General features: G+C 46.6%; 2 protein-coding genes across 4 annotated transcripts in view; both read right to left on the reverse strand.

Moving 5' to 3' along the window:
• Positions 1–26058, reverse strand: part of Radil (Rap associating with DIL domain) — a 63192-nt gene that overhangs the window by 26846 nt on the left and 10288 nt on the right. The window lies entirely within an intron of this gene.
• Positions 13610–15891, reverse strand: Papolb (poly(A) polymerase beta). Its single transcript, XM_015986309.3, is given in 2 exon segments — positions 13610–13878; positions 13880–15891. Coding segments are annotated over 2 exon segments (1920 nt in total). The 5' UTR covers positions 15755–15891; the 3' UTR covers positions 13610–13833.

Here is a 26058-nt window from a genome sequence, read left to right on the forward strand (position 1 = left end):
CCCCCAAATCCAGGGCTTTGTGGTGGGAGAGGAAGCAATTCCCTGGGGACATTCCAGACGTTCTGGCGCTGCAGAAAACAGCTGAGCTGAAGGTGGCCTCTCCTCTTTAGTTTCCCAGGGCTCCCGGAAGGCCCTGAGGTTCCATGTCAGGGTGTCCCACATGAGACATTCACAGCTGACTGAAATCCTGTCGTTTTGAGGGACATTATTGTCCCCCCTCAAGACAAGGCCACAGAAGGCAAGGGCCCAAACCATGGGATCAGGGAGACCAGTTCTGGTGATCTGTGAGTCCCTGAATTTTAGAAACAGAGCTATGGTCACAGCACCCCTGGGCCCATGAACCTCAGCACTTACACATCAACTCAAGCCTCACATACAAAAAAGCCTCCCCCCTCTCGAGTTCAGAGACCTCTGCTGCTCCACAGACATTTCCACTGTTCTACCTGATACATACTTGGTGTCCTCGGTGTGTTCCCCTTTCAGGGTACTCAGAGACCTTGGTTTTTCCACACAAGGACATGCTTAGAGACCCAAACTAGCATTGGCTAATCCATGAGTTCCCAGATCTAGGAGCAACATGAACAGGATTCAGTGTTCCACAAGCTTGTGTGTCCATGAGTACAAGTGTCCAGGGACCATCTGCCCATACAGCTGTGCAGGTCTCCCAGAGGAAACACCTGAGCAAGCAGCTGGGAGTGGGAGGAAGCAGTGTCTTTGACAGCGGAACTCTGAATGGAACAGAAGGGTGCCAAGTACAGCTAGGACGGCGCTGTGGCACCAGTGTCCCCCCAAGGAAAGACTCCAGGAGCACTAAGCCCTCCTCTGGATCTTCTTTCCTATGTCTGCCTGGCCTCCTCCCCTTCCACAGAAGGTGCTGGCTAATGCGTCTCTCTTGGTAGAGATGTGTGGAGGAGGGAGGGGTGGATCACCACTAACAAGAGCTGGTCACGGTCATCAGAGCTGCCATCATGGGCCAGCTCTGGCTTCAGAGAGCCTGGAAAACACAACCCAGCTTCCTGAATGTCCCTTGCTTCACATCCCTTGCTATCACATCATTCTGTGGGGCTGTCCCTGGTCCTGTTTGTTCATCCTTCCCTGGCTCCATGGTTTCAAACAGTACAACCAGGAAGTCCTTCAGTGTTCCCTGCCCAAGACCCTGAACTCAGATGAGGTGACCAGAGTTCCTGTGCTGAGGTTTTTCCTACATGAGGGGAACAGCCTATTTTTAAAGGGATGGCTTGTACCAGCTGGGGACACACTTCAGTAAGCCGCAGCTGCGAGGAGTCTCCCTGTCGCTGGAGTACCCTTTTCTAAGTCAGCAAAATCATGGAGCTCTCTCACCAGAGCAAGCAATTTCAATGCAAAAATTATTCAGAATGCACATTAAACTGCTCTCCAGTCACAAGTGGTGATGTATGCCTGTAACCTGGCACTCAGGCTAGGGCAGGAAGACTGTGAGTTCAAGGTCAGCCTGGGCTACACAGCAAGACTCTTGTCTTTTCTTTAAAAAGGTGAAAAAACAGGTGTAGTGATACACACCTTTAATCCCATAACTTGGGGGAGGGGGAAGGCAGATGGGTGTCTGTAAGTTTAAGGCCAGACTCATCTTCATAATAAGACTTTGTCTCAAAAAGGGGGGGGGGTGAGCGGGGTAGGGGGATATGGCTCCATTGGTAGAGCAATTGCCTAGCATGCAGGAAGCTCTCAGCTCCATCCCCAGCACTGCATATACTGGGTGTGGTGGTCCACATTCTACATCTGTAGCTCCAGCACTGAGGAGATAGAAGCAGGGGGTCAGAAGTTCAAGGTCATCCTCAGCTACATAGGGAGCTCAGGGTCAGCATGGGAGGGAGACTGTCTCAAAGCAAAACCAGTAACACTTTTTCTTTTTTTAAAAGAATTACTTAGGAATAGTGATAAGAACCTCCTTAGGCCGGGCGGTGGTGGCGCACGCCTTTAATCCCAGCACTTGGGAGGCAGAGGCAAGTGGATCTCTGTGAGTTTGTGGCCAGCCTGGGCTACCAAGTGAGTTCCAGGAAAGGCGCAAAGCTACACAGAGAAACCCTGTCTCGGAAAAAAAAAAAAAAAAAGAACCTCCTTAATACACAGTCAACCTTTCTCTAGGTAACGAAAGCACTAGAAATGTGTTTTGTTTTGTTTTTTCCAAACAGGATCTCACCATGTAGCCTTGGCTGTTCTGGAACTCACTCTTTAGACCAGTCTTCTTGACAGACTTTCTTTTGGGGCTGCCAGCCCCCAAATAATGACATGGAGGCTTATTATTAATTATGAAAGCGTGGCCTTTAGCTTAGGCTTGTTCCTAACTAGTTCTTCTAACTTAAATTAACCTGTTTCTATTCATCTACGTTCTGCCAAGTGGCTTTTTACCTCTCCTTAATTCTGTATGTCTGACTCCTTCTGTGTCTCACTGGTGTCTCCGCTGCACATCTAGATTCATCCCGAGTTCCTCTCTCTGCCTGGAAGTCCCACCTAACCTCTCCTACCTAGCTACTGACCATTCAGTTCTTTATTAAACCAATCAGGTGCCTTAGGCAGGTGAAGTAAAACAGAGATACAGCTTTGCAAAGTAAAACAGAGATACATTTTTACACAGTGTGTTCAAATATCCCGAAACATAGGCTGTCCTCAAACTCAAGAGATCACCTGCCTCTGCTTCTGAAACTGGGAAGCATTCCATGTTTACCATGAGCTCAGCATGGTTGTGATTCAACAGCTCGCCTGGTGTTTCTGAGACAGATCCGAACACGGCAGTCATGTGTGGATATGGGAAGACAAACAGACAGAGATTCTGATCGCTCATTCCCAGAACCTGTGCCTACAGAAGGGAGAAAGCTCAAGTGATCGGGGAACACAGAAATTCGGCACTTTCATCAGCCTTAGGATGCAGAGGATGGCACCCAGGACTCTGCATTGGGAAGATCTTCCACCCTAGGATCTCAGTGGTGGAGCTCCTGCCTAGAATCTCCCAGTGAGGGGTGATGTGGGTGTGGCTCACTAGTTGAGCACCTATGAGTTAAAAGCTAGCATGTGTTCAGTGGCAGAGCATCTGCAAGTCCTGGGAGATTCATCCCAGGTAATTAACACACACACACACACACACACACACACACACACACACACACACACCCTTGGACTCCAAATCTATTTGACTTTTACACACTGGTTTGTGTAAGATCAGAACTATCTAACACAGAGTAAAACCCATGTGTAAACCATGTTTAGGTTTAGTAGATTTCTTTCTATTCTCACTCCCTCACTCTGTAACTCAGACTGGTTTAGGACTCACTAAAGCCAGTTGGCTTTGAACAATAACAACGAAAAAGAGCCACATGTGGCATGTGGGGTGTGTGTGTGTGTGTGTGTGTGTGTGTGTGTGAGAGAGAGAGAGAGAGAGAGAGAGAGAGAGAGAGAGAGAGAGAGAGAGAGAGAGAGAGAGAGAAAGAGAGAGAGAGAGAGAGAGCGCACTCAGCAGCATCCTGAGAGGGTCCACATCTCTGCTGAGATCACTCGTGAGTCATGGAGCTCAGGAGAAGAGGCTTTGCTAATAAATCTTGATTTATCTCACTTATTGACAGATCTTAAAATGTGGACCAGGGATCTGGTCCTCGTCACATGTGTTCCTTCTGATCTGAGGGATCTTCAGCTGGTCACAGGAGAGAAATCGGGGAGATCCATATGGAAGGGGAGGGAAGGGTGGAAAGAGAGAGGATGCAGAAAGACAGTTTTCAGTCCATGACTAGAGATGGACAGAGGCCTCCAACCAGCAGGAAGGTAAGGACCCCACCAACACCTGTACTTGACCTGGCCCTGCGTGACTTGGGTGGAGCAGGGATGACCCTGTGCCCAGACTCCACCAAGAGAAGAGCATATAGTCTCCAGCTTGTAATTTTGCCATCAAGAACAATTACAGGCATGTTAGTCAGTATGCAGAAACCATGTGCAGCTGTAACAAATACCCCACATGCAGGGGGGTGCTGAAAGTTGGGCAGACATGAGAAGCTTGAGGAATGGAAAAGGAAAGGCCTGGCCTGCCCGGCAGGCAGTCAATGGAGATGGGACAGTGAAGATGTTGCTGGTAGCTCTGAGAACGGGAGAAGCAAGCAGACTTCGGAAATGGAGATCAATGGGGCTGCCAGCAAAGGCTGGGGGTGCAAGGTGAGGGGGTGGGACTGGGAACTGGAGGAAGGTGGTCCCTCACATGCCTAGGCTGGGGCTCACTGAACTGAGTCCTGAGGGCTGGGGTGCAGCTTGTGGCAGAGAGAATATGCGAGGCTCTAGGTTTAATCCCCTGCAGCCAAAGGAAGAAAAAGAATGAGAAAGGGATACAAAGGAGGAAATGAGAAGGGGCAGGGGAGGAGAGGAGGCAGGGGAAGGGAAGGAAGGAAAGGAACTAAGAAAAGGGAAGGATGAGAAGGGGAGAGAATGGAAGAAGGGGAAAGGGAGGGAAGAGGAAGAGAAGGAAGGAGGAAATGGAAGAGGAAGGAGGGGAGGAAAGGAAAGAGGGAGGAGGGGAGGAAAGGAAAGAGGAAGAGAAAGACAAGGGAAAGGAAAGGGGCGAGCGAGAAGAGACGGGAAGGAAAGGGAAGAGGAACGGAGGGGAGGGAAGGAGGAAGGCACAGAAGAAGGAGGAAAGGGGAAAGGGAAGAGAGCCCATGTGTGGAAAGTGAAATCTGTTAGTGGTGACTCAAGTGTACAGCCCAGGAACTTTCTAGGCAGAGTATGCAAGGTGTTATCACTGCTGCTTACAGTGAGGGAAAAGAAAAGAGTGGTGCCAGGTGGTGGTGATGCATGCCTTTAATCCCAGCACTTGGGAGGCAAAGGTGGGCTAATCTCTGAGTTTGAGGCCAGCCTGGTTCTAGAACAGCCATGGTTACACAGAGAAATCCTGTCTCAAAAAAGAAAAAACCAAATGAATGAAGAAAAGAAAAGAAAGAAAAAGAGTAAATTCACAGTTCTGGGAATTAAGAAAACAGGCGGGACAGGGTGACTTGGAAAGTGCTAGAACACCTCACCCAGAAGACAAAATGAGAAAATGACTGCCCCAGATGTAGCCTAGAGGAAAAGCCCAGTGAGGGTGTGGAAATGCCTGTATTGAAACTGGAGAAAGAGAAAAGGCCGAATGCATTGCTGGGGGTGCAGCTTGGTGCTAGAGCAGGCACAAGGCCCTGGGTTCCATCTCCATCTGACACGAAGAAACAAGAAACCATTTCACCCTCTCCAGCCTGGGCTGGAGACACAGCTCCACAGTTAAGAGCCCTACCTGCTCTTGGAGAGAACCTGGATTCAGTTCTCAGCACCCACAGCAGGGGGCTCCCAAGTGCCTGTAACTCCAGCTCTAGGGGATCCGACACCTTCCTCAGTGGGCACCAGGCACTCCTATAGTGCACATACATGCAGGCAAAACATCTATATATATACAAAATAAGAATAAATAAATCTTAAAAAATAAAGTTTTCACACCTCAGGGTACTCAACCTCACAGGAGACTCTTTCAGAGGATGAAGAGATTTCCCACGGATTTTCTCAGGCCAGAAGACCTCAAGAAAACTTAAGAGCACTGTTTGATTGCAGAGGCTAAAAACAGAAGGAATGAACTCAGAAATGTCTGTGGGCGTGGCTTCAGTGCAGTGCAGTGCAGTGAATTCCCAGGAAATCCCTTGCAGCCCACAGGCTCTTGACAAGATTCTATGGGTGGAGATGGCCAGGAACTGAACAGAACCTGAGGGGATACTGGTTGACAAACAGGGTCAAGAGGTTATCCTTAGGCCTGGAAACTTCACCCAAGAACCACAGCTGGAGTTTGGAGTTTGTCTAGCTGGATTTGAAAATCACTTGGGACCAGTGACCCTGTTCCACCTCTCAGCTGCCCCTTGCTGACACTGTCACCTGTGTCTGTCTTTTGCCACTGCAGACTGGGGGTGTTGGGCAGGCAGTTTGGGTTTCAAAGGTCCACAGAGGGGTAAAAACTGTGCCAAAGGGACTGGAGAATTTGCTGCTCTTCCAAAGGACCCAGGTTCCACAGTCATCACTAATAACTCCAGGGGATCTGATGCCCTCTTCTGGCCCCCTCAGGCAACTGCACTCATGTACACAGACACACACAAATGCACACGCGCGCACACACACACACACACACACACACGCACATAAATATCTTTAAAATAATTGCTCCCTAAGAATTGCACTTTAAGGGATGAACATGGACGCATACACCTTTAATCCCAGCACTCAGGAGGCAGAGACAGGAGGATCTGTGTGAGTTCAAGGCCAGCCTAGTCTACATAGTAAGATCCAGGGCATCCAAGGCTATAGAGACTTTGTCTCAAAAAACAAAGAATTGCACTTTATGGATTTTACCCAGAGTCCTCAGCCATACCTTATTTAATTTATTAAGATGATTAGATTTGGGGCATAAGCTGATGACTCTGGATGACCTCTGAGGTAAGGTGAATGCTGGTGCATGTGAAACACAGGTTTCGATCACTGGGGTCCAGGGTTGGATTATGGTCACCCAATGACCCCACCTCTGAATATGAATGAGACCTGTGAAGATGCTGTCATTCCACGATCCTGGTCAGTCATAAGGCAAACGAGATTCTTTGGTTATAAATACACTGGACGGGCTGGTGAGATGGGTCCGCAGGTAAGGGAACCTGCTGCCAAGCCTGACGATGTGAGTTCAATCCCCTAAGCCCACGGAGTGGAAGGAGAAAGTTGGCTAGAGTTGTTCTCTAACCTCCACATGTGCTATGTCACATACAGAGTAACAAATGCTCATCTGTTCACACCAGGTTCACTCAAAGAGAGATTATCTAAGTGATAATTACCACAAGCAAACACAATGAACCTGTGTGTGTATACTCATGTGTGCGTGTGTGTATGTGAAGGCCAGAGGTCAGTATCAGTATCTTCCACAGTTGCTCTCTTTATTTTTTGAAACATGGTTTCTCACTAAACCCAGAGCTCACTAATCCAGCTAGACTGCTAGCCAGTGAGCCAAGGATCCTCCTAAATGCTGGGGGTCTAGACACATGTTGCCAATGCATGGCTTTTACATGGGTGCTGGGGGTCTGCACAGCAAGCACTTTATACACTGATCCCCCTCCTCAGCCCCTACATGAGTCTTTCAAAAATAGAAAGCTGAATCCTCAGAGAATAACGGGGAATTGATATGGCCTACAGGCCTGAAGACACTGGGCCCTTTGGAAAGCTATATTTAAGAGTGTTCTTGGACTTCAAACTTTTGTGTGCTGTGACACAGAGAAAATGTCATGGCCTTTCAGCATTCTTTCCTTCCTCTCCCTAACAACATAACCCCTGTGCCACTGGGGACACCATTTTTCTGTGTCTACTGCAGACAGGCTGGCCATGTGTAAGTTCCAGTTGATGAAGGATGAGGGTGCTCTTGCTGCGATATGCTCCATGGAAGGAGGACACCAGAGTGGAGACAGTGATGGTTAAGCTTTGTGGCCAACTGGATTTGGAGCCACCTAGAAAACACACTTCTGAGTCTGTGAGAGAGGTTCCTGAGATGTTTAACTGAGGAGGGAAGAGCCTACCTTGAATAAGGGCAACACTACTCCAGGCCTGGTGAGAGAGAGAGAGAGAGAGAGAGAGAGAGAGAGAGAGAGAGAGAGAGAGAGAAGAGAAGAGAAGAGAAGAGAAGAGAAGAGAAGAGAAGAGAAGAGAAGAGAAGAGAAGAGAAGAGAAGAGAAGAGAAGAGAAGAGAAGAGAAGAGAAGAGAAGAGAAGAGAAGAGAAGAGAAGAGAAGAGAAGAGAAGAGAAGAGAAGAGAAGAGAAGAGGATAGAGCAAGCCAAGCACCAGCATTCATCTCTCTGCTTCCTGACTGAATACAAGGTGACCAGCTGCCTCATGTTCCTACTGCCACGATTAGGTCCTCTCTCATTGTCATGCCTTCCCTGCCATGACGGCTGTCCCTGCAATTTCTGAGCCCAAATAAACTCTTTCTTAAGCTGTTATGACTGTTAGTTTTGTCAACTTGACACAATCCAGAATCCCCTCTGACCATGGCTGTGGTGGTGGTATGGGGGTGGCTCTTGACTGCATTCATTGAGGTGCCCACTTGGGGGTTCTGGACTGTATAAGAGTGGATCAAGTGGGCCAGTGAGATGGCTCAGTGGGTAGAGGCACTTGCCACACAAGCTGTGAGTCACTCTGCAACCATGCAATACCAGCTATGACAGACTTGTATCCCCTGAACCCTAAGCAAGAAGAAATCCTCCCTCAAGTTCCTTGTTTTTAAAAACGTTTATAAGAGTTTTTGTTGTGATTTATATATGTGTCTATCTGTGAACACCTAGTAGGTACCCTAGGAGGCTAGAAGAAGGCATTGGATTCCCTTGATCTGGAGTTACAAGTGGTTGTGAATCAGCTGTGTGGGTGCTAGGAATAGAATCCAGGTCCTCTGAAAGGAGGCATTCTTAACCCATGAACCACCTCTTCAACCCCTTAAATTACTTCTTGCTAGAACTCAGGCCCTCCAGAAGAGCAGGAGGCATTCTTAACCCACGAGCTACCTCTCCAGCCCCTTAAGTTACTTCTTGGTTTCTGATCACATCAACGTGAAAGTAGCTAATACATGGAGAAAATATTTGGCCTTCCCCCCTCAAATCACCCTGCCCTCAACAACCCTGAAGGGGAAGGATGTGAACCAGTGAAGTGGGGCAGCAGGTGGAAATAGCCAGGGCTCTGGGGATCAGGGGAGCCACCCTACCAGTCCTGAATGTAGCATTCACTATGTGAAAAGAACTAGACCTGTATCAAATCCAGTGATCCCAGGCCAATGGCAACTCTTAGCTGATCTACAAAGTATTGCATTTCTAAACATAAAACATTCCACACACAAGGGGATGTTCACAACTTCCTGAGATTTAAAAAAAAGAACACTGTTGCACCTACCACCCAACATAAACATGGCCACTGCAGTCTGCTGCTCTCCCACCTCTCCTCACCAAAGGTAAACAGCTCGAGTCTTACTGCCATTTTTAATTTAATTAATCCCTGTGATGGTCACTGTTGTCAACGTAATAGAACCCAGAATCACCTGGGAGATGGGCCCCTGGACATGATGGGGGATTATCTTGTGTAAACTGAAGTGGGAAGACTTGCCCTCTGTGGGTAGCACCATTCCCTAGCTGAGATCTTGGACTGTACACATGTAGAAAGGGAGCCGAGTAGCAGTTTCCATTTGTAGTGTATTTGCCTGCTTCCTGCTCCTATCACCATGCCTTCCTTTTGAACCTGAAGCCAGAATAAACCTTTTCTCCCTTGGATTGTTTTAGTAAGGTATTTTATCCCAGCAAATGGAAAGAAATGAATACAATGGCTTTTGACTTTGGTCTGTTTTGAGACAGGGTCTGGCTAAGGTGTCCAGCCTTGCCTGCAGCTTGCTACATAGACCAAGCTAGCTTTGAGCTTGGAATCTTTTGCTTCAGCTTCTTGAGTGCTGGGATTCCAGGGAAAAACCAAGGCACCAGTCACGTTACAGTTATAACTGAGTTATACTGCTTTACACTGTATTTAAACCTTCCATAAATCACATCACACTTTACTTGAGGAGGATTTCCTCTTTTTTTTTTTTTAAAGAAAATTTCTATTCACTTTACATACCAACCACAGATCCCCCTCTTCTCACACCCCAGCCTTCCCCTACAACCCACCCCCCATCCCCACGTTTTCCAAATCAACATCTCCCATGGGGAGTCAGCAGAGCCTGGCACAACTCAGCTGAGGCAGGTCCAAGCCCCTCCCCCTTGCACCAAGGCTGTGCAAGGTGTCACACCATAGGTACTGGGCTCCAAAAAGCCCGCCCAATGTGCAATGTACATTGTTTCTAACTTTGGGTTATCACCTAGCCACAGTGCACTTGTCTCCTGGCTACTCAGACAAGAGTCTCTTGGACTTTCCAGACCATGCCATTTAAAGGGAAGTACTGTTTTTTACATAGCACACTGCTGGTAACTAGAGGGGGTGTAGAGTCCTCAATGAAATGGACTGATCACCAAGATGAAGCATATCGGTCAGTACCCACAGCATGATGCAGAGATATGAGAGTAAAAAAATAAAAGTGGAACCCCGTGTGTGGGCCTGCAGTGAAATACCCATGCTATTGTTTATCGTAGCGGTTTCTTGAGGTGGTCTCACTATGTAGCCCAGGCTGGCCTGGAACTCTGGATCCTCCTATCTCCACCTTGAGTGCTGGGATCAGAGGCATACATCACCACACCTGGCTTTAATTGTGTGTGTGTGTGTGTGTGTGTGTGTGTGTGTGTGTGTGTGTGTGTGTGTCTGTGTCTGTGGGGAGAATGGAGAAAGAGAGAGAGGTGTATGTGTGAATGTGGGCACACATGTACCACAGTTAGAATACAGATATAGAGGTCAAGTTTCAGGAGTCTGTTCTCTGCTTCCATAATGGGTTCCAGGGATCAAACTAGAGTCACCAGGGTTTTACAGGAAGTACCTTTACCTTCTAAGCCACCTTGCCAGCCCTGGCTAATTACTGATTTCTAACTTATAATACTATAGTTTTATGTTAATACTTAGAAATAGGTTGATCCCAGTAGTTACCCAAGAACGGTACCAGTTGTTGAATAGAGGAGTCTATGATAAATGTCCATGGGATTATTGTGGCCAACCTGCTGGGGGTAGGGATGTGATAAATCCATCCCAAGCCATCTGCTGCTGTATTAGCTGTCTCCTGGCTCTACAGGGCAAAGTTAAGTGGTTGTGACAGGGACCATACGGCTTCCCAAAGCTGGAACTATTCACTAGTCAGCCCTTCCTAGAAAAGTTCAGCAACTATGACACTAGGCGGCCCACAGGCTTGGTGTTAATGAAACACTGTTAAATGTTGTGATCAGGGCATACTTTGAAAAATCTGTTCATTTTTGCTTTGCTATTTTCTGTTGGAGCTAAGTGATCTATCTGGGACAAGTATGTCATGATCACCCCATTTTCCTAGCATGGTCTCTCCCATCATTGATTTGGGGCCCTCTTGTCTCTTGTCACCATGCCACCTTCTTCTCCCTTGCATTTCATGTTTGCATTTCCATGTCCTCACATTTTGAGTATGTGTCTTCCATCTCAGCAGGGCTCCCCCGCCCCATACTGACAATCTCCACTTCGCTGCAGTTCCTCCCTCTGCATCCTCCTCTTCCTGCCTGCCCATCCCATACTGTCAATCTCCACTTATGGTACCCTGACTCCTCCTCCACAAAAATATCCACTTATGCAGTCTATGCCCCCACCCCAAACCCCTCATCATATTCCTTCAGGTCTGGTCACCAACTCCCAAGCTCCAATCATCTTCCACCTCAGCATCCCAAGGCTGTGGTTACAGCTATGGCACCACCATGCCTCACTTCCATCTTCCTTTTTAAAGTCTTTTCTGGGTTGACGTTTGAACCCTTTGTGTGTCCTCCACAGGGATACATCCTGCACTTTCTATTTCATGAAGTTGGAAAAGCCACTAGCCCCACCACCTCCTTCAGAACAGTGAAGAAGTTCTGGGCCCGGGGATGCAGCTCAATGGTAGAGCGTCTGCCTTGTGCAACAAGGCGTTGGGTTCCATCCCCAAAACATAAAAAACTAAAAATAAAAAAGAACATCTGAATTCTTACATCAGACTTAAACATTTGGCCAGTTTTAGTTCCAGGTTGTTTGGCATTTATTTTTATTGTGTTTGTAATGGAGAGAAATACATTATCTGCTTTCAAAATAGTGCTCGAAAATACAAGGAGTACAGATACCACGTAACAGCAAACTCCAGGCAGGAGACACTACGCACATCACATGAAAAAATAGTCTGGTATTCACGTAATAAAAACTAGACTTCAGAAGTCCCAAGTTTCCAGCTTGGTTTAAAAAAAAAACAGATATAGTTACACAAAACATTTAATAAACAAATTTTTCCAATGTGTAAACAAAATGAGGAGACTAAATTTGTGCCTGGCAGTTTGAACCAGACACCGTGGCTATTTGAAATGCAGAAGCCATGTGCTTTTCACCTGACTTATTGTGCTGGTGCAAGGGCAAAGTGAACTTGCACAGGGCGAAGGTGGGACAGAGATCTGGTATTCCAGGTATCCGAACGTTTCAGTTAGTTACTGCATAGCTTAAAAGGAAAAAGACTGTATTCCAACACTGAAAATTAATCTAGAGGGACAAAGGAGGGTAAACAATTTTGGTATGACATGGGAGAAAATGGGCAGAACAGAAAAGAACAGAGTCTTAGAGGGATGGGAAGGGACAGACCGGGCTGCCTGGAGAACCTACTGTTCGCTGTGTCTAGATTAAGGAAGACTAAGCTATCATTCAACAACAGTCGTTGGCCCTCATGGTTCTTACAGATGGAGATTCTGCTGCTTTATTGAAAAGCAGCTTTTTCACTTAACGTATCCCTAATATTTGATAAAAGAGTAGAAAGCTGACTAGATGTCAAGTGCTTTGTGGAAATTATTTTGTATGACTGTACACACAAAATCTGATAAATTCTGGTACTGTATTAAAAAATAAAACATGGCTTTAAGTTTTGGGAATAAAAATGCCTTTTTGACTACATATGTAAAGTTGGAAACTAGTTTTCTTCCAAAGCAGATATTCTATGACACAGAAAACCTCACATCTGTGCTTATCAAGAAACCGAGATCAGCAGTATGTTTTGCAGACACAACACTGACCCAAGTTTTCCTGAGAAATTAGCCATGGAGTCAGATCTGGTATTTTTGCCACATGGCCACAGAACTTTTGGATTCACATCATGGTTTGGACATTAACACTATGGTTTTTAAGAAACAGCATGTGTGCATGCTTGATGCAGAGAAGAGGATGAAGGCAAAAGGTTTTTTGTCTGAGGTCAGATGATTAAGGACAAAAGAATGTGGAGTCTGAGAAAATACCTGATTATACATTCTCCCAAACAACTCTTCAGATAAAACCCATATACCATTTCTTGATCTTGTCCCACAGAAACCAAACACTTAGTAATTATGGTTTTGATGTCAAATAAATGCCCTAGGAGTTGACATTCCATTTTAAAAGATGCAGCCACCCCCTGAGAACTGAGATATATTACTACAAAAATAGCACACAACTTTAAGATTAGTAAAGAAACCTTTTCAGGGAGAAAAAAAAACATAAAAATTCACCAAAGTGTAAAGTCAAAAATTAGTTCTAATCCTAATGGAAAAATTAAAAATCCCATAAAGTGCATCACTAAAATGAGGGGTTCTGATAGTTTATATTGCTAGTTTCCCAACAATGGAAACATAAATCCAATACTAATGTCTGTCATGGGTGGAAATGAATACAGCTGGAAGGGATTTTTCTCTTTTCGAATAGTAGTCCTTTGAAATAATAACTGGTAGTGACATGTTAATAATCTGAGGCATGAGTAAAAGTACTTCTGGTTTTGAATGCTAATCTGGACTTCAAGATTAGGCCAGTAAAGAAAGTTACCAATCGAGTATGAATCTATTCTGAGTCATATCTGGACTGGTTCCCTCATTTTCCTTTAACATCTGAAAGCAACAGGATGAATTTGCAAGAATTTGTGTGAGGGCCTTTGAGGTGGTTTCTATCCATTCAATCTGTTTTATTGAACTCTCGATAAAAGGAATAGGATCGCTAGGAAAAACAGGGAGAGCGGGCTTATCTGTCCCCAGGTGTTTCAGGGCCAACAGAGAAGCTGCTGTCTGAGTAGTGGCTGAGCTGCACTTGTCTATCTGGTTTCTTCCCTTCTGTTAGATTTCTTGTTCCTTTCTTCTTACCAGGTGAAATTGTCTTCTAGACTCCTAGTATAGGATTGGGTATGTTCGTTGCTGTATTTCCTGAAGGTCTAGATGGATGGCTTACCAGATGTGTTGAAGAAACCACTCTGGTCATTGTAGGCTTAGGTGGTGGAGAAATGGTAGGTTGTGAGGGAATCTGAGGAATGCTTTCACTCAGGGCAATCCCTGAGCTTTCTATGGGACTCACATGCTGCAAGGAAACTTCAGGAAACTGTATGTTGGTCACTGATGCTGTCATAACAGCCAGAACAGGACTGTTTCTGCCCTGAGGGTTTACAGTCAGTGGGCCTGTCTTCATAGTGCCAGTAGGTGAAGGTGCAGATATTCTGTTTTTACTGTCCACAGACAAGAGAAGGCTGCTGTCATTCACAGCTGTCAATCTTACACCTTCTGTTAAATGTGTTTCCTTTTTCTGAAGAACATGATTTGGAAGTAGCTGATGAAGTTCCTTTCTTCTTAAATGCATTGCAGCAATTTTCATATCCATCTCAAACATCTTGCTATTTATTGCTTGTCTGTAAACTGTATCTGTGAAAGACTGAATATCATAGGTGAGATCAATACTGAGAATTTCAGAATTTTCTGGCTTCTTCAACACTAACCCAATCACCCACATGGTACGAAACTCTTCCTTGTCAACATTTTCTTTTGGTGCCGGAAATGACTGGGGATTCACATGTGCCAGAGTAATGAATTCATTCTTTTCCAGGCTCCCTACCAGGATTCGGATCTTTGATTCCACCAAGCCCACCCACTCTAAATGTTGTTTCTCTGTTGGTGCACTTGCCAGAAGTACAATATAATGCTTGTATTTTTGAAAAAAGCTTGGAGCTTCAAAAAGTTTGGACCATTCTGCCTTATTCAGCAAAATTTCATGTGTGATAGCAAGCCCTTGCTTAAACTCTTCAATCATGACCATCCTAGTGGAAACAGACACATTGTATGTGGAGTTCTGCTGTGGGTATGCCGGTGTAATTATAGGCATAAGATGGTACCTGTCACTGGGATTCACTCTTGGGTCCCACACGGGCAAGTTAAGATTTCGTTCTTCTGGTTCTTTTAACAACACTGGATTTGGCCATTCCCACTCAGAAAATACCAAGAAAAATTTACGTACTAGAGTGGATGCTATTGCATTTGGATAAAGCTGGCAAGTTCTTGCTACTAGCATAGCCCAGGAAACACCTCCAAGGAAACCCAATATATTGGAATAGATATTGTGGCATTTGGCCCATAATTTGATGGCTCTCAGTGTTAACCTGAAGCTGTCAATGTTTGGTACCAGATGTAAAATTTCATCAGTTACTCGGCAACCATTAAGGCTTCTTATACACCTAATATCTAAATTTTTAAGCAGACTATCATCTCGTAGGTCCAAATCTTCCGGAATAGTCTGCAATGCTAATCTTGCGAACAAAATATCAATCTCTATCCCATCAAAACACAGTTTGATAACCGGCACAAAGGCCTCTTCAACAGCTCTCAAATCTTTTACTTCCTCCTGTAGTTTCAATTTGTCATAAAAGGAGGTGAAAAAGTCATTTCGATCCACATGTCTTGGTGCAACGCACAACGCATCGATATCGGCACCTTTCGTGTGTACTCCTAGTCGATAAGAGCCAAACGTAAAAATTTTCCCCCCAACATTCTCAATTACAGCTTGTGGAAGATTCCTGCTTTCACTGATTTCTCGGATCCATTCCTTCACCAGATTATTTAATTTCTGCAAAATTAAAATCCTGCGCTGCAGTTCCTCTTCCTCTTCAAACACCCCGAAGGGCTGGAGGGTCTCAATCAGCTTCTGGGTGAGTTCGCGGTCTGTGTCCTTGGGGGCGGCCAGGCTGATGGGGGACGATATGCCGTACTGCTTCGGGGCGGGAGCCGGCTGTTGTGCTCCTGGGGTGGTCACCGCAAATGGCATCATCTCTAGCTCCCGCGCCGCCAGGGCACCTGCCCCGCCACCGCGACCTCGGCGGCCTCTGCTCGGCTCATGATCCGAAGGCGCGAGGGGGCGGGCTCCAGCCGGCCGGCCCGGTCGGCCCCCGCTCCGCTCCGAGCCCGCCGCCTCAAGCGCTTCCCCTGGTACCCTACCGGGCCAACATGGCGCCGGGATCCTCAGCGGTCGCGTTCCAGAACCGACGGCACACGCACGCGCCTGCGCACCGGCCGCGGCCGCTGCGGCTCTCACGCGATTGGAGGGAATTCTCGCGCTGGAGGGCTTCCGGAGGAGCCACGCAGGCCCAGTCCCGCCCGGTAGTAAGAAGCCACATTTTTAGGTAGAGTGCATGATCCTGTATCCTCAAGCAGGTTTCAAAGGATGCTCCAGCTAGACCCAGAGTGGCAGTGGCGATCTCACCAGGCCCTGGTGTCACTGTTGCGCCGGTTTCTGGTTTCCTAGGCTCCCGCTGAGAAGTTCCTGTCAAGCCCTTCCATCATCTTCTACCAGCCACACAAATCTCCATCCTCAGTGTCCCGCGGTTCGGAAACTGCTGTGTATGCAAGATAAACCTGCTGCTCTTACAAGGGCGAGCTGGGATTTCTGCATCAGAGTATAAGTCCTTTTCATTTCATGGCCTTTAGAAGATTCCCACGCCTGTGCTTGGAATATGCTCATCCCAACATTCTCTTCATTTAGATACACGATAAACCTCCCCATTCTCCCTGTCCCCCGGATCTGTGCTTGCTTGTTCCTGGGTGATGCCAGAGTCTCACTCCAGCTGCACGCGCTCTTCAGTGTAAGCACTACTTTAGTAAAGCCCTGTTTATTTCTTTTTGGGGTGCTGGGGATGAAACCTAGGGCCTTGCACTCTACCGCTAAGCAGAGCCCCAGCTGAAGTATTTTTTAAAATACTTACCTTTTTGTTACTCGAAGCATTATTGTTCCAGTTTCACTCCTATTACTGACAAAAAACAACTTAGAGGTAAAGAACTTTATTTGGTTTACAATTCCAGGTTACAGTCAGTTACAGGGAAGGCGAGAAACCTTGAAACACTAGCCACATCACACTCACAGCCAAGAGCAGTGAGAATAAATGCACCCATGCTTGTTTGCTGTCATCCATCTTTCTCCTGTTTATATAGTTCAGGACTCCTTGCTTAGGGATAGTGATGCCCCCAATGGGCTGGATCTTCCTGTATCGATGAACAGTCCCCTACAAACACACCCACAAGCCAACCAGATCTAGATAATTCTTCATTAAGACTCTCTTTCCAAGGCTGGAGACATGGCTCAGAAGAAGAGGAGGAGCCACTGCTGTGTGGCTTTTCCAGGGTATCAGACTGGTTCCCAGCTCAAAACCACCTATGACTCAGTACCTCTGGCCTCTGGGCACCTGCACACACATGCATTCACATAATGGAAACTGATAAAAGTACATTTTTTTTTTTTTAAGAATGGGACTTACTTTCTAGTTGATTCTAGGTTATGTCAAGTTGACAGTTAAATCTAATCAGCACAATTATCTTGTTCTTTTAAAAATCCATCTCTGTTTTTGGAGGTGATACTGTGTTTTCATGTTTTCTTTCTACCACTTCTTCACATATGGTGAGCAAGCTTTAGTATCGTATAGCCAGTAATGCTCCTGAGAATCCTCAGCAACTGTTACTACAGGCAGCCGACATGAGTGCTCAAACTCAAACTTTGATCCTCTAGAAGAATACCATGTGTTTTTAACCACTGAGCCATTGCTCCAGCCCCAAGCTTAAGTTTCTTAGTTGTCCAAACTGACAAATGTCTCCCAGGGAAATTACAGTTTCACAATCATTTAATATCCTGTGCTTTGCCGGGCAGTGGTGGCGCACGCCTTTAATCCCAGCACTCAGGAGGCAGAGCAAGGCGGGTCTCTGTGAGTTCGAGGCCAGCCTGGGCTACAGAGTGAGTTCCAGGACAGGCTCCAAAGCTACACGAGAAACCCTGTCTCAAAACAAAACAAAAAAAGATCCTGTGCTTTGTCTAAGGAAAGAGGCCAGTCAGTAAAGTGTTTCTGTGCAAGCATGGGGACCTGAGCTCAGTCCCTGAAACCCATATAAAAAGTGGGCACAGTGGTACACACTTGTGCTAGAGAAGGGGATCCAGGCAGATCCCTGTACTGGGAGACTAGCAGAGCCTGCTTGGTGTGCTATAGACCAATGAGGTGGACAGTTCCTGAGAGCAACACCTGAGGTTGTGCCCTAGCTTCCACACGCATGCACAAATGCATGCATGCACACAAACACTCACATACATATTCACCAACACACACCTGGACACACATTCAAAAGATTCCATGATTGATACTCATTTCTTCACCCTCAGAAATATTTTTTATTTGGGGTGGGGTACTAACCTATAATTTATAGTGTTCATTCATCATTTCTAGTTCCTTTGGGGGTTGTTGAGACAAGGTAGTTCTCTGTGTAGTTTTGGCTGTCCTGGAACTCACTCTGTAGATCAGGCTGGCCTCGAACTCAGAGGTCTGCCTGCCCCTGCCTCCTGAGTGCTGGGATCAAAGTGCACCACCACTGCCCAGCCATTTCTAGCTTCTTTATATATTTTCCAGAGTTAATCTAATCTTTGGTTACTTCCTTGTTGCCCAATTCAATGAACCCAATGATCTTCATTGTGTCCCACCCACAGAAACCTCATGTTTGACCAACAAGGCCAACACACAACCATACTGATTCCTATTGTCTATACATCTCTGAACACTTTCTGCCTTTCTCCGTTTGCCTTGTTGGCTTCTCCTCCATTACCTGGCCTCTGGATGTTGGAGATCCTCCAGTATCTGCATAAGCCCTCATCCCTCCTCACTGTATAAACACTCACTACCTGCATGTTCTATCCATTTTCACAGCTTTGCTATCACCAGGCAGTCATGGTGGCTTATTCATGTAATCTCGACATTAGAGAGGCTGAAACAAGATCATGGGATTGAGATAGCCTGGACTATATAGTGAATTCCAGGCCAGCCTGGGCTATGAGATCCTATCTATTAACAAATATCATCCACTTACAAATTAACTTTTTATAGTCAGACTCTCCTAAGCATCAGGCCCATACCATACAACTCCAACTTTGCCACCACCTTTTGGATCCCTCAAACTTTGGCTTTTAAAGAGAATATTTGGGGGCATCAAAATGGTTCAGGGGTTAAAAGCACTTGCTGCAAAAGCCTCAGGACCTAAGTGAGATTAGATTCCCAAACCCACAGTGGATTAAGAACGGATTCCTAAAAGTTGTCCACTGACCTCCACATGTGTGCTATAATTAATTAATTAATTAATTAATACGAGTGGTAGTCTTCCCCCCCCCATAAGCTTTTCTCTCTGTAGTCTGTTTAGAAAATGGCATCTCTGTCTCCCCTGAACCCAGGCCTTCATTCTCAGCACCTCCTCCTTTCTCATTTTTAACACCAATTCCCTTACCAACACTGGTGATTCTACTTGCAGGAAATCCTTGGACTTCATCCACTTCTTCACCTTGTAACTGGAGTCTAAGCCACCACTGGCTCTTGTGAAACTTCTCTAGTCAACTCATTACTGACCTTCTCAGAGTATTCTGGCTCCGGAGCCAGAATGGTCTTGTGCCTGCTTCAGTGGCCTCCTACTTTATTTAGAGCCCACAGTAACTCTCTGGCACTGCCGGTTTCCAGACGCTGCCTATCCAGCTTTGCTGCTTGTTTTCTCTTGTCCCTGGGTCTCTCTACAGCACTGTTCCTTTGCCCAGAACGCTCTTCCTGCCTCAACAACTGCCCACTGTTCTTCACCTGCGAGTGTTACCATCTTTGGCAAAGGCTGGCTTAAGATTCACCTCCTCAGAGAGAATTTACTAAATCATATTTCATAATGCTATATAAAATTTTTTTCTGTACTGGGGCTTGAGCCTGGGTCCATACACATTCTAGGCAGATATCTTATCACTGAGCTGCACCCCTAACCTGAAATCTATTTGTAGGTCTTTTGGGTTTTTTTGTTTTGCTTTGTGTGTGTGTGTGTGTGTGTGTGTGTGTGTGTGTGTGTGTGTGTGTGTGTGCGCGCCTGATTCTTTTGAGTCATAGTCTTTCTCCAAACCTGAAACTCAGTTTTCAGCTAGGCTGGCCGTCAGCCTTCCCCAGCAACCCTCCAGAGTGTCTCCACTCTACAGCACTGGCTTACAGACATGCACAAGACCAAGCCCAGCTTGTTATGTTATTCTGGGATCTGAACTCAGATCCTCATGGCTGTGCAGCAAGCTCTCTTAACCCGAGTCATCTCTCCAGCTTCTTTAGAGCTTTTATCTTCAGCATTATTACCACTAGATTCTCAGCTACCTAAGAACCAGATCTGTTTGCTTTGTCAACTGCTCTTCATGCATCGCCACCTCGAATACCTAACACATGGGAGCTATTCAGTATCTGCTAGTAAATGAACAAGAATGAAGCAGTCTTCTCATCCAAGTCACCTGCAAATCAGTATCCACAATAACCACCCTGTCAATGCTGCGTGAGCCTTGACTTGGATCGCATTCTTCAGGAAAATGAACGGCTCCTTTTAGATTATGTATATGTAGCGAACTACCCCCAACTTCACAACCTCTTTGTGTTCTACTACAGCAGCTGGAAAGCCAAAGTAGTTGATGGTCCAGTTTCTTCTGCAGCTAGTGGCAGACCTGGTACCATGCATACCTAATACGATTTGAGCACATCAGAAAAGCAATCATTGAACCAACAGTCCATGGGAACTAGATGTTAACATGGTTCTGACATTACATGGAGGAATGACATAACTAAAAGATTATTATTGGTAATGCTTCAAACAATTCATGGGCAATGTGGTGTCTCTACTTCTACTACCAAATTCACAGCATTGCTCTTGTGATACTTATGATAGCTTCTGGACAACGTTGGAAAAGGCTCCTTCAGCTAGGGAGGTGGCTCAGGAGACAGAGGGAATCTGCATCTCAGAACCCATGCACATACGCCAGACAAGCACTACCTCCTGTGATCCCAGCACTCAGGAGCACAGAGAGACAAGGGATTTCAGGAACAAGCTTGCTAGCAAGACTAGCTTGGTGAGCACTGGACGTAGTGAGAGGCCTTGCCTCACTACAAGAGAGCAATCAAGAAGAGACCCAGAGTCAGCTTTATGCATCCACTCTCATGCACACCCATAAGCATGGATGCACCCACACATACATGTGGATACGTGCGCGCGCGCACACACACACACACACACACACGATCACATGCAGAAATAAATGAATAAACACTAAAAAGGCTAAATTTCTGTGCAGGAGGAAAAGGTAAAACAACAACAAACAGGTCACTGGGGCCAGAGAGATGGTTCTGTGGCTAAGAGCTCTGGCTACTCTTCCAGAGGACCCAAGTTTGATTCCCAGCACCCATGTGGCAGTTCACAATTATTCATAACTCCAGCTCCAGGGGACCCGACACCCTTACAGACACACAGTCAGACCAAACACCAACACACATAAAAATAAGTAAAAATAAATAAATAAATAAAGAGTCGCTTAGTTCCTAAGTGACCCATGACAGTCCCAAACACACATTCCCATCTGAGAATCCCAATTTGTGCCAAGTAATAAGAAAAATGAAGAAACGGAGAATTTTGAACTTGGTGAGGATATGAGGGTGAGGAATTTCCAGTATTCTCTACCTATGTACACACACACACACCTAGGTGACATTCCCACTCCCCTGTGCTAACACATGGAAGGTCCTGGAGCTCCCTGGGGGCAGCCCCTCCCCGGCCCACCAATGTTTTCCTCCTTGGCTGAAATTCCTCCCTGGGTAAAAGTGGTCAGAATCAAAATGGAGTCACTTGGGCGAAACCTTAATAATAATAAAGTTGAGGTGTTAGGAGGGGGGCTAACTCACAAGCACATACATGATAACCAGACCATTCCAGAAGACTGCCAGAACCACAGCTTTCTACAAAGGCTGTTCCCACCTCATCCAGAACAACTTCTCAAGGCCATGTGCTTGACTGCTTCTTCCCTTGGACCGCCTCCGGCCTGCTGCAGCGGGAGAGTAATCATTTCAGATCACCTCTTGCAACTTTCAAAAACATGCTTTCTCATTACAAGCTCCCTTCTTTGCCACCTTGAATGCATAGGTGACTCAGTATGACACATACAGTCCCCTGTTCCATTCTCAATGACTCTATCTTTGGAAATGGCTCAATAGGTAAATAAAGACTCTTGTTGCCAAGCCTGAGTCTGACCCCTAGAACCACATGGTAGAAAGGGAAGACCAACTCCTTACAAGTTGTCCTCTGACCTCCAAATTTGTGTCACAGAGTGCACCCCCAAATAAATAAATGGAATTTAAAAATTTTAAAACAAATAAAATTGTTCTTATGTCTGTTATTTGTTTGGCATCTGTAATACCCCAGAAACAGCCTTCGTAATTGCTCTCAAACTTCATGTCTTTCAAACGTCTTACATCAGTGAAAGCCTCGACATTGCCGGTGCAAAGACTACATCTCCAGCAGTGGCTCATGACCTTGTGATGGGATGACCCTCCCCTGCCCCCTGTGCCTTTGTAAGTCGATGCCTTTGGTAATTTCAGACTGCTGAAGAAAAGCTCTTGATTTGGTTTTTGTCAAACCACATGAAATAAGTATTTCCAGCAATGAGCCCACCACCAAGCACCACTGCAAAAAAAGAAGGCTTGGTGGGGAGACAGCAACTCCAAGATGAAAAGAGCAACTGGGCTCCCTCCCACCTCCTCCCAAAGTCAAGAATTATTCAAAAATCAGATTCAAGCTGTGGGTGGTGGTGGTTCTTCTCTCATCTGAGCACTAAGAAGGTGGAGGCAAGAGATCAGGAGTTTAGGGTCACTCTCTGCTACACGGTGAATTTAAAGACAGCTGGATTACATGAGACCCTGTCTGAAAACAATGTCTGATTAACAGAAGAATGGGGCTAGAGAGATGGCTCAGGAGTTAAGAGCACTGGCTGCTCTTCCAGAGGACCAGGGTTCAATTTCCAGCACCCACATGGCAGCTCACAACTGTCTGTAACTCCAGTACCAGAAGATCCGACACCCTCACACAGACATATATGCAGACAAAACACCAAAAAAAAAAAAAAGAAAAAGAAAAATAAGGGGTTGAGGATTTAGCTCAGTGGTAGAGCGCTTGCCTAGCAAGCACAATGCCCTGGATTCAGTCCTCAGCTCCAGAAAGGAAAAAAAAATTAAAACACAAAAATATTTTAGAAGCAAATGACCACAAGAGATGGCTCTTGAGGACAGAATACACAGGGCACAACTAGCATGCGAAAGAAGCTTCATTGTGGCATGTTCCTGGATGTTCCCAAGCTGCTGCCTGTCCTTAGTGACAAAGTTCATGACAAAATACAGACTCAGAGCCAAGCATTCTATGACAACCTTGGCCACCTCCAAAAGGGGAGTGTCTTGTGTCCTAGCCACACTTGAGTAGAGTACGTCTTAACTCCCCATTCTCCACCAGAAAATGCCCAACCTAGAATCTTGGGTACAGAAAGCTGAGACCCATAGAGGACCTCTCTCCTCCAACATACGCTCGTGAATGTGTGTGTGTGTGTGTGTGTGTGTGTGTGTGTGTGTGTGTGTGCGCGCGTGTGTGTGCGCGCGCGCGCGCGTCGCAGGCTCGAACACAAGCACACACACAGCCTATGCATCTGTGTTCAAGTATCTGTGGGAGTGTGTGGAGGCCAGAGTTTGACATCTGCTGTCTTCAGTTGTTCTCCGGTTTATTTTTTGAGACCAAGTTTCTTACTGAACCTGGAACTAGCTGCCTCATCTAGACTGGCTCACCAGTGTGAGATCCCCCTGTCTCCATCTTCCAGCACGGAATTATGGCACGTGCCACTATATGCAGTTGTTTACATGGCTGCTGGGATCCAACTGTACTGGCTGAGCCATCTCCCCAAACTCCTCCCACACATTTCATTGATGCTAATAGATGCCAGGCACCACGGCAGACATTTAATGGGCTGCTCTTTGGTCACTAGTCCAGTGTCTGCTATCATGGTGTCTCTAGCCTCGAATCTCAATGGCCCTAAAACCCCTCCATGCTTGCCTTTTTAGGGAGAAGACACTCAAAGCAAAAAAAAAAAAAAAAAAAAAAGGGTAGAATTGCATCTAAGGCTGAGCAGGAAGAGGTCCAGGACAAACAGTAGTTCCACACAATCCCTATCCTCAAGATACTGAGTTCCCACATGAACTATGAACCAAAGGCTGAGGGGCCCCCAGCTGGATCAGGCCCTCTGAATAGGTGAGATAGTTGATTGGCTTGATCAGTTTGGGAGGCAACTAGGCAGTGGGACCAAGTCCTGTGCTCATTGCATGAGTTGGCTGTTTGAAACCTGGGACTTATGCAGGGACGCTTGGCTCAGTCTGGGAGGAAGGGACTGGACCTCCCTGGACTGAGTCTACCAGGTTGATCGAAGTCCTCGGGGGAGGACTTGTCCTGGAGGAGGTGGGAATGGAGGGTAGGCTGGGGGTAAGGGGAGGAGGTGGGAGGGGGGAGAATAGGGGAACCCATGGCTGATATGTAGAACTGAATGGTATTGTAAAATAAAATTAATAATAATAATAATAATAATAATAATAATAATAATAAAGATACTGAGTTCCCAAGGCCTCCAGCCCTCAAAGCAGACTGGGTCACAAACAGCAAGCCTGATGGCTGCAGGTAGGCTCCGAGCTACCTGCCTGGCCTCCAGGGTAAGATACTGGGTATGGACAAAAGGTGCTTATCTGAACTGAGTCCAGCCATTAATGTCTAAAGTGGGCTTCCAGTAGAGGGCAGGCCTGCCCACCAGAGGACATATGGCAATATCTGGACATATGGCAATTACTGTTACAATGCAGGGAGACAGCCTGGGGGCCAGAGAAGATGCTCCACACACGAGTACACCCAAGACACCTGCCACAGCAAGGCCTTCTCCCACTCAAAGATGTCCAGGAGGGTGGGAAAATCAGGGCTAAACTCCACTCTCCACAGGAGTGAAGGGCAGAAGGGGGAACAGCCCAAAGCCAGGCACAGTGACACAGAGCCACTATCCCAGCTACTAGGGAGGTTGAGGGAGAAGAATCACAGATTTGAGGCCAGCACAGGCTACACAGAGAGAGCAAGGCCAGCTTGGGCAAAGTAGTAAGACTTTGTCTCAAAATAAAATAAAAAACAAAATGGAGGACTGGAGAGAAGCCTCCACGGTTAAAAGAATTTGCTGCTCTTCCAGAGGACCCAAGTTCAGTTTCTAGCACCCATATGGGGATTCCTGGAGCTGGAGTTACAACCACCTGTAACTCCAGCTCCAGGGAATCCTACCCTCTCTTCTGGCCTCTATATCCACATGTATTCACACATACACAAATTTTTAAAAAATATTTTCTTAAAAAAGGGTTAAGGAGCAGCTTGTAGCTGGTGGTAGAGCACTAGGGGTGTGGCTCAGTGGCAGAGCACCTGCCTAGAATCCCCCCAGAGTGAGGGGCTGGGGTGTGAATCAGTGGTAGAGCCCCTGCCTAGAATCCCCCAGTGTGGGATGGGGTATGGCTCAGTGGTAGAGCACCTGCCTAGAGTCCTCCAGTGAGGATCAGGGGTACGGCTTAGTTATAGAGATCATCCTAGCATGTGCAACCCCTAGTTCCATCTCCAATATTCCCAGAGAGAGAGAGAGAGAGAGAGAGAGAGAGAGAGAGAGAGAGAGAGAGCCCCAGTCTCGCTGACCTCACACTTCCCATGACTGTAAGCACCCTTCCTAAGGTGCTGACAAAAACCACATGGCCCTGCCGTCACCCTCCCTACAGTGCCTGTACTCGATTGTCATCTTTATCTCACCGACAGGACACAGAACCCTCTCCTCATGGCACAGGCCCTAAATTCCAACCCCTGGGAAACTACCAAGAGCTTCCTTCCAGCCTGGCGTGCTCCACCTCCACCTCCGCCTCCCTCCCAAACAGACAGCCCATATTTTGATAAGCTGGAAAATCAGGAAATCACAGCACAAAAAAAGCAGTGTTTATGGAAAACAGAACCCAAACACAACAAAGGGCATTCCCACGGGTGCACTGTAAGCACCCCGATGAGTCACAAGAAGCAGGTGAACTGCCCGCTGGAGCAAGTGCCGCTTGGCTTCAGGCATCTGCCAGCCTGGTACTTCTAATGCTTAAGCCCCAAAGCAGCTCCTGAAACCCACAGCAGCTTCTACTGCGGGAACAAGAATGGGGCTGAACCCTGCTGCATGGCAAATGCTTTTCACCC

This window comes from Peromyscus maniculatus, chromosome 23, assembly GCF_049852395.1.
Source record: "Peromyscus maniculatus bairdii isolate BWxNUB_F1_BW_parent chromosome 23, HU_Pman_BW_mat_3.1, whole genome shotgun sequence".
In the NCBI taxonomy this organism is placed as follows: Eukaryota; Metazoa; Chordata; class Mammalia; order Rodentia; family Cricetidae; genus Peromyscus; species Peromyscus maniculatus.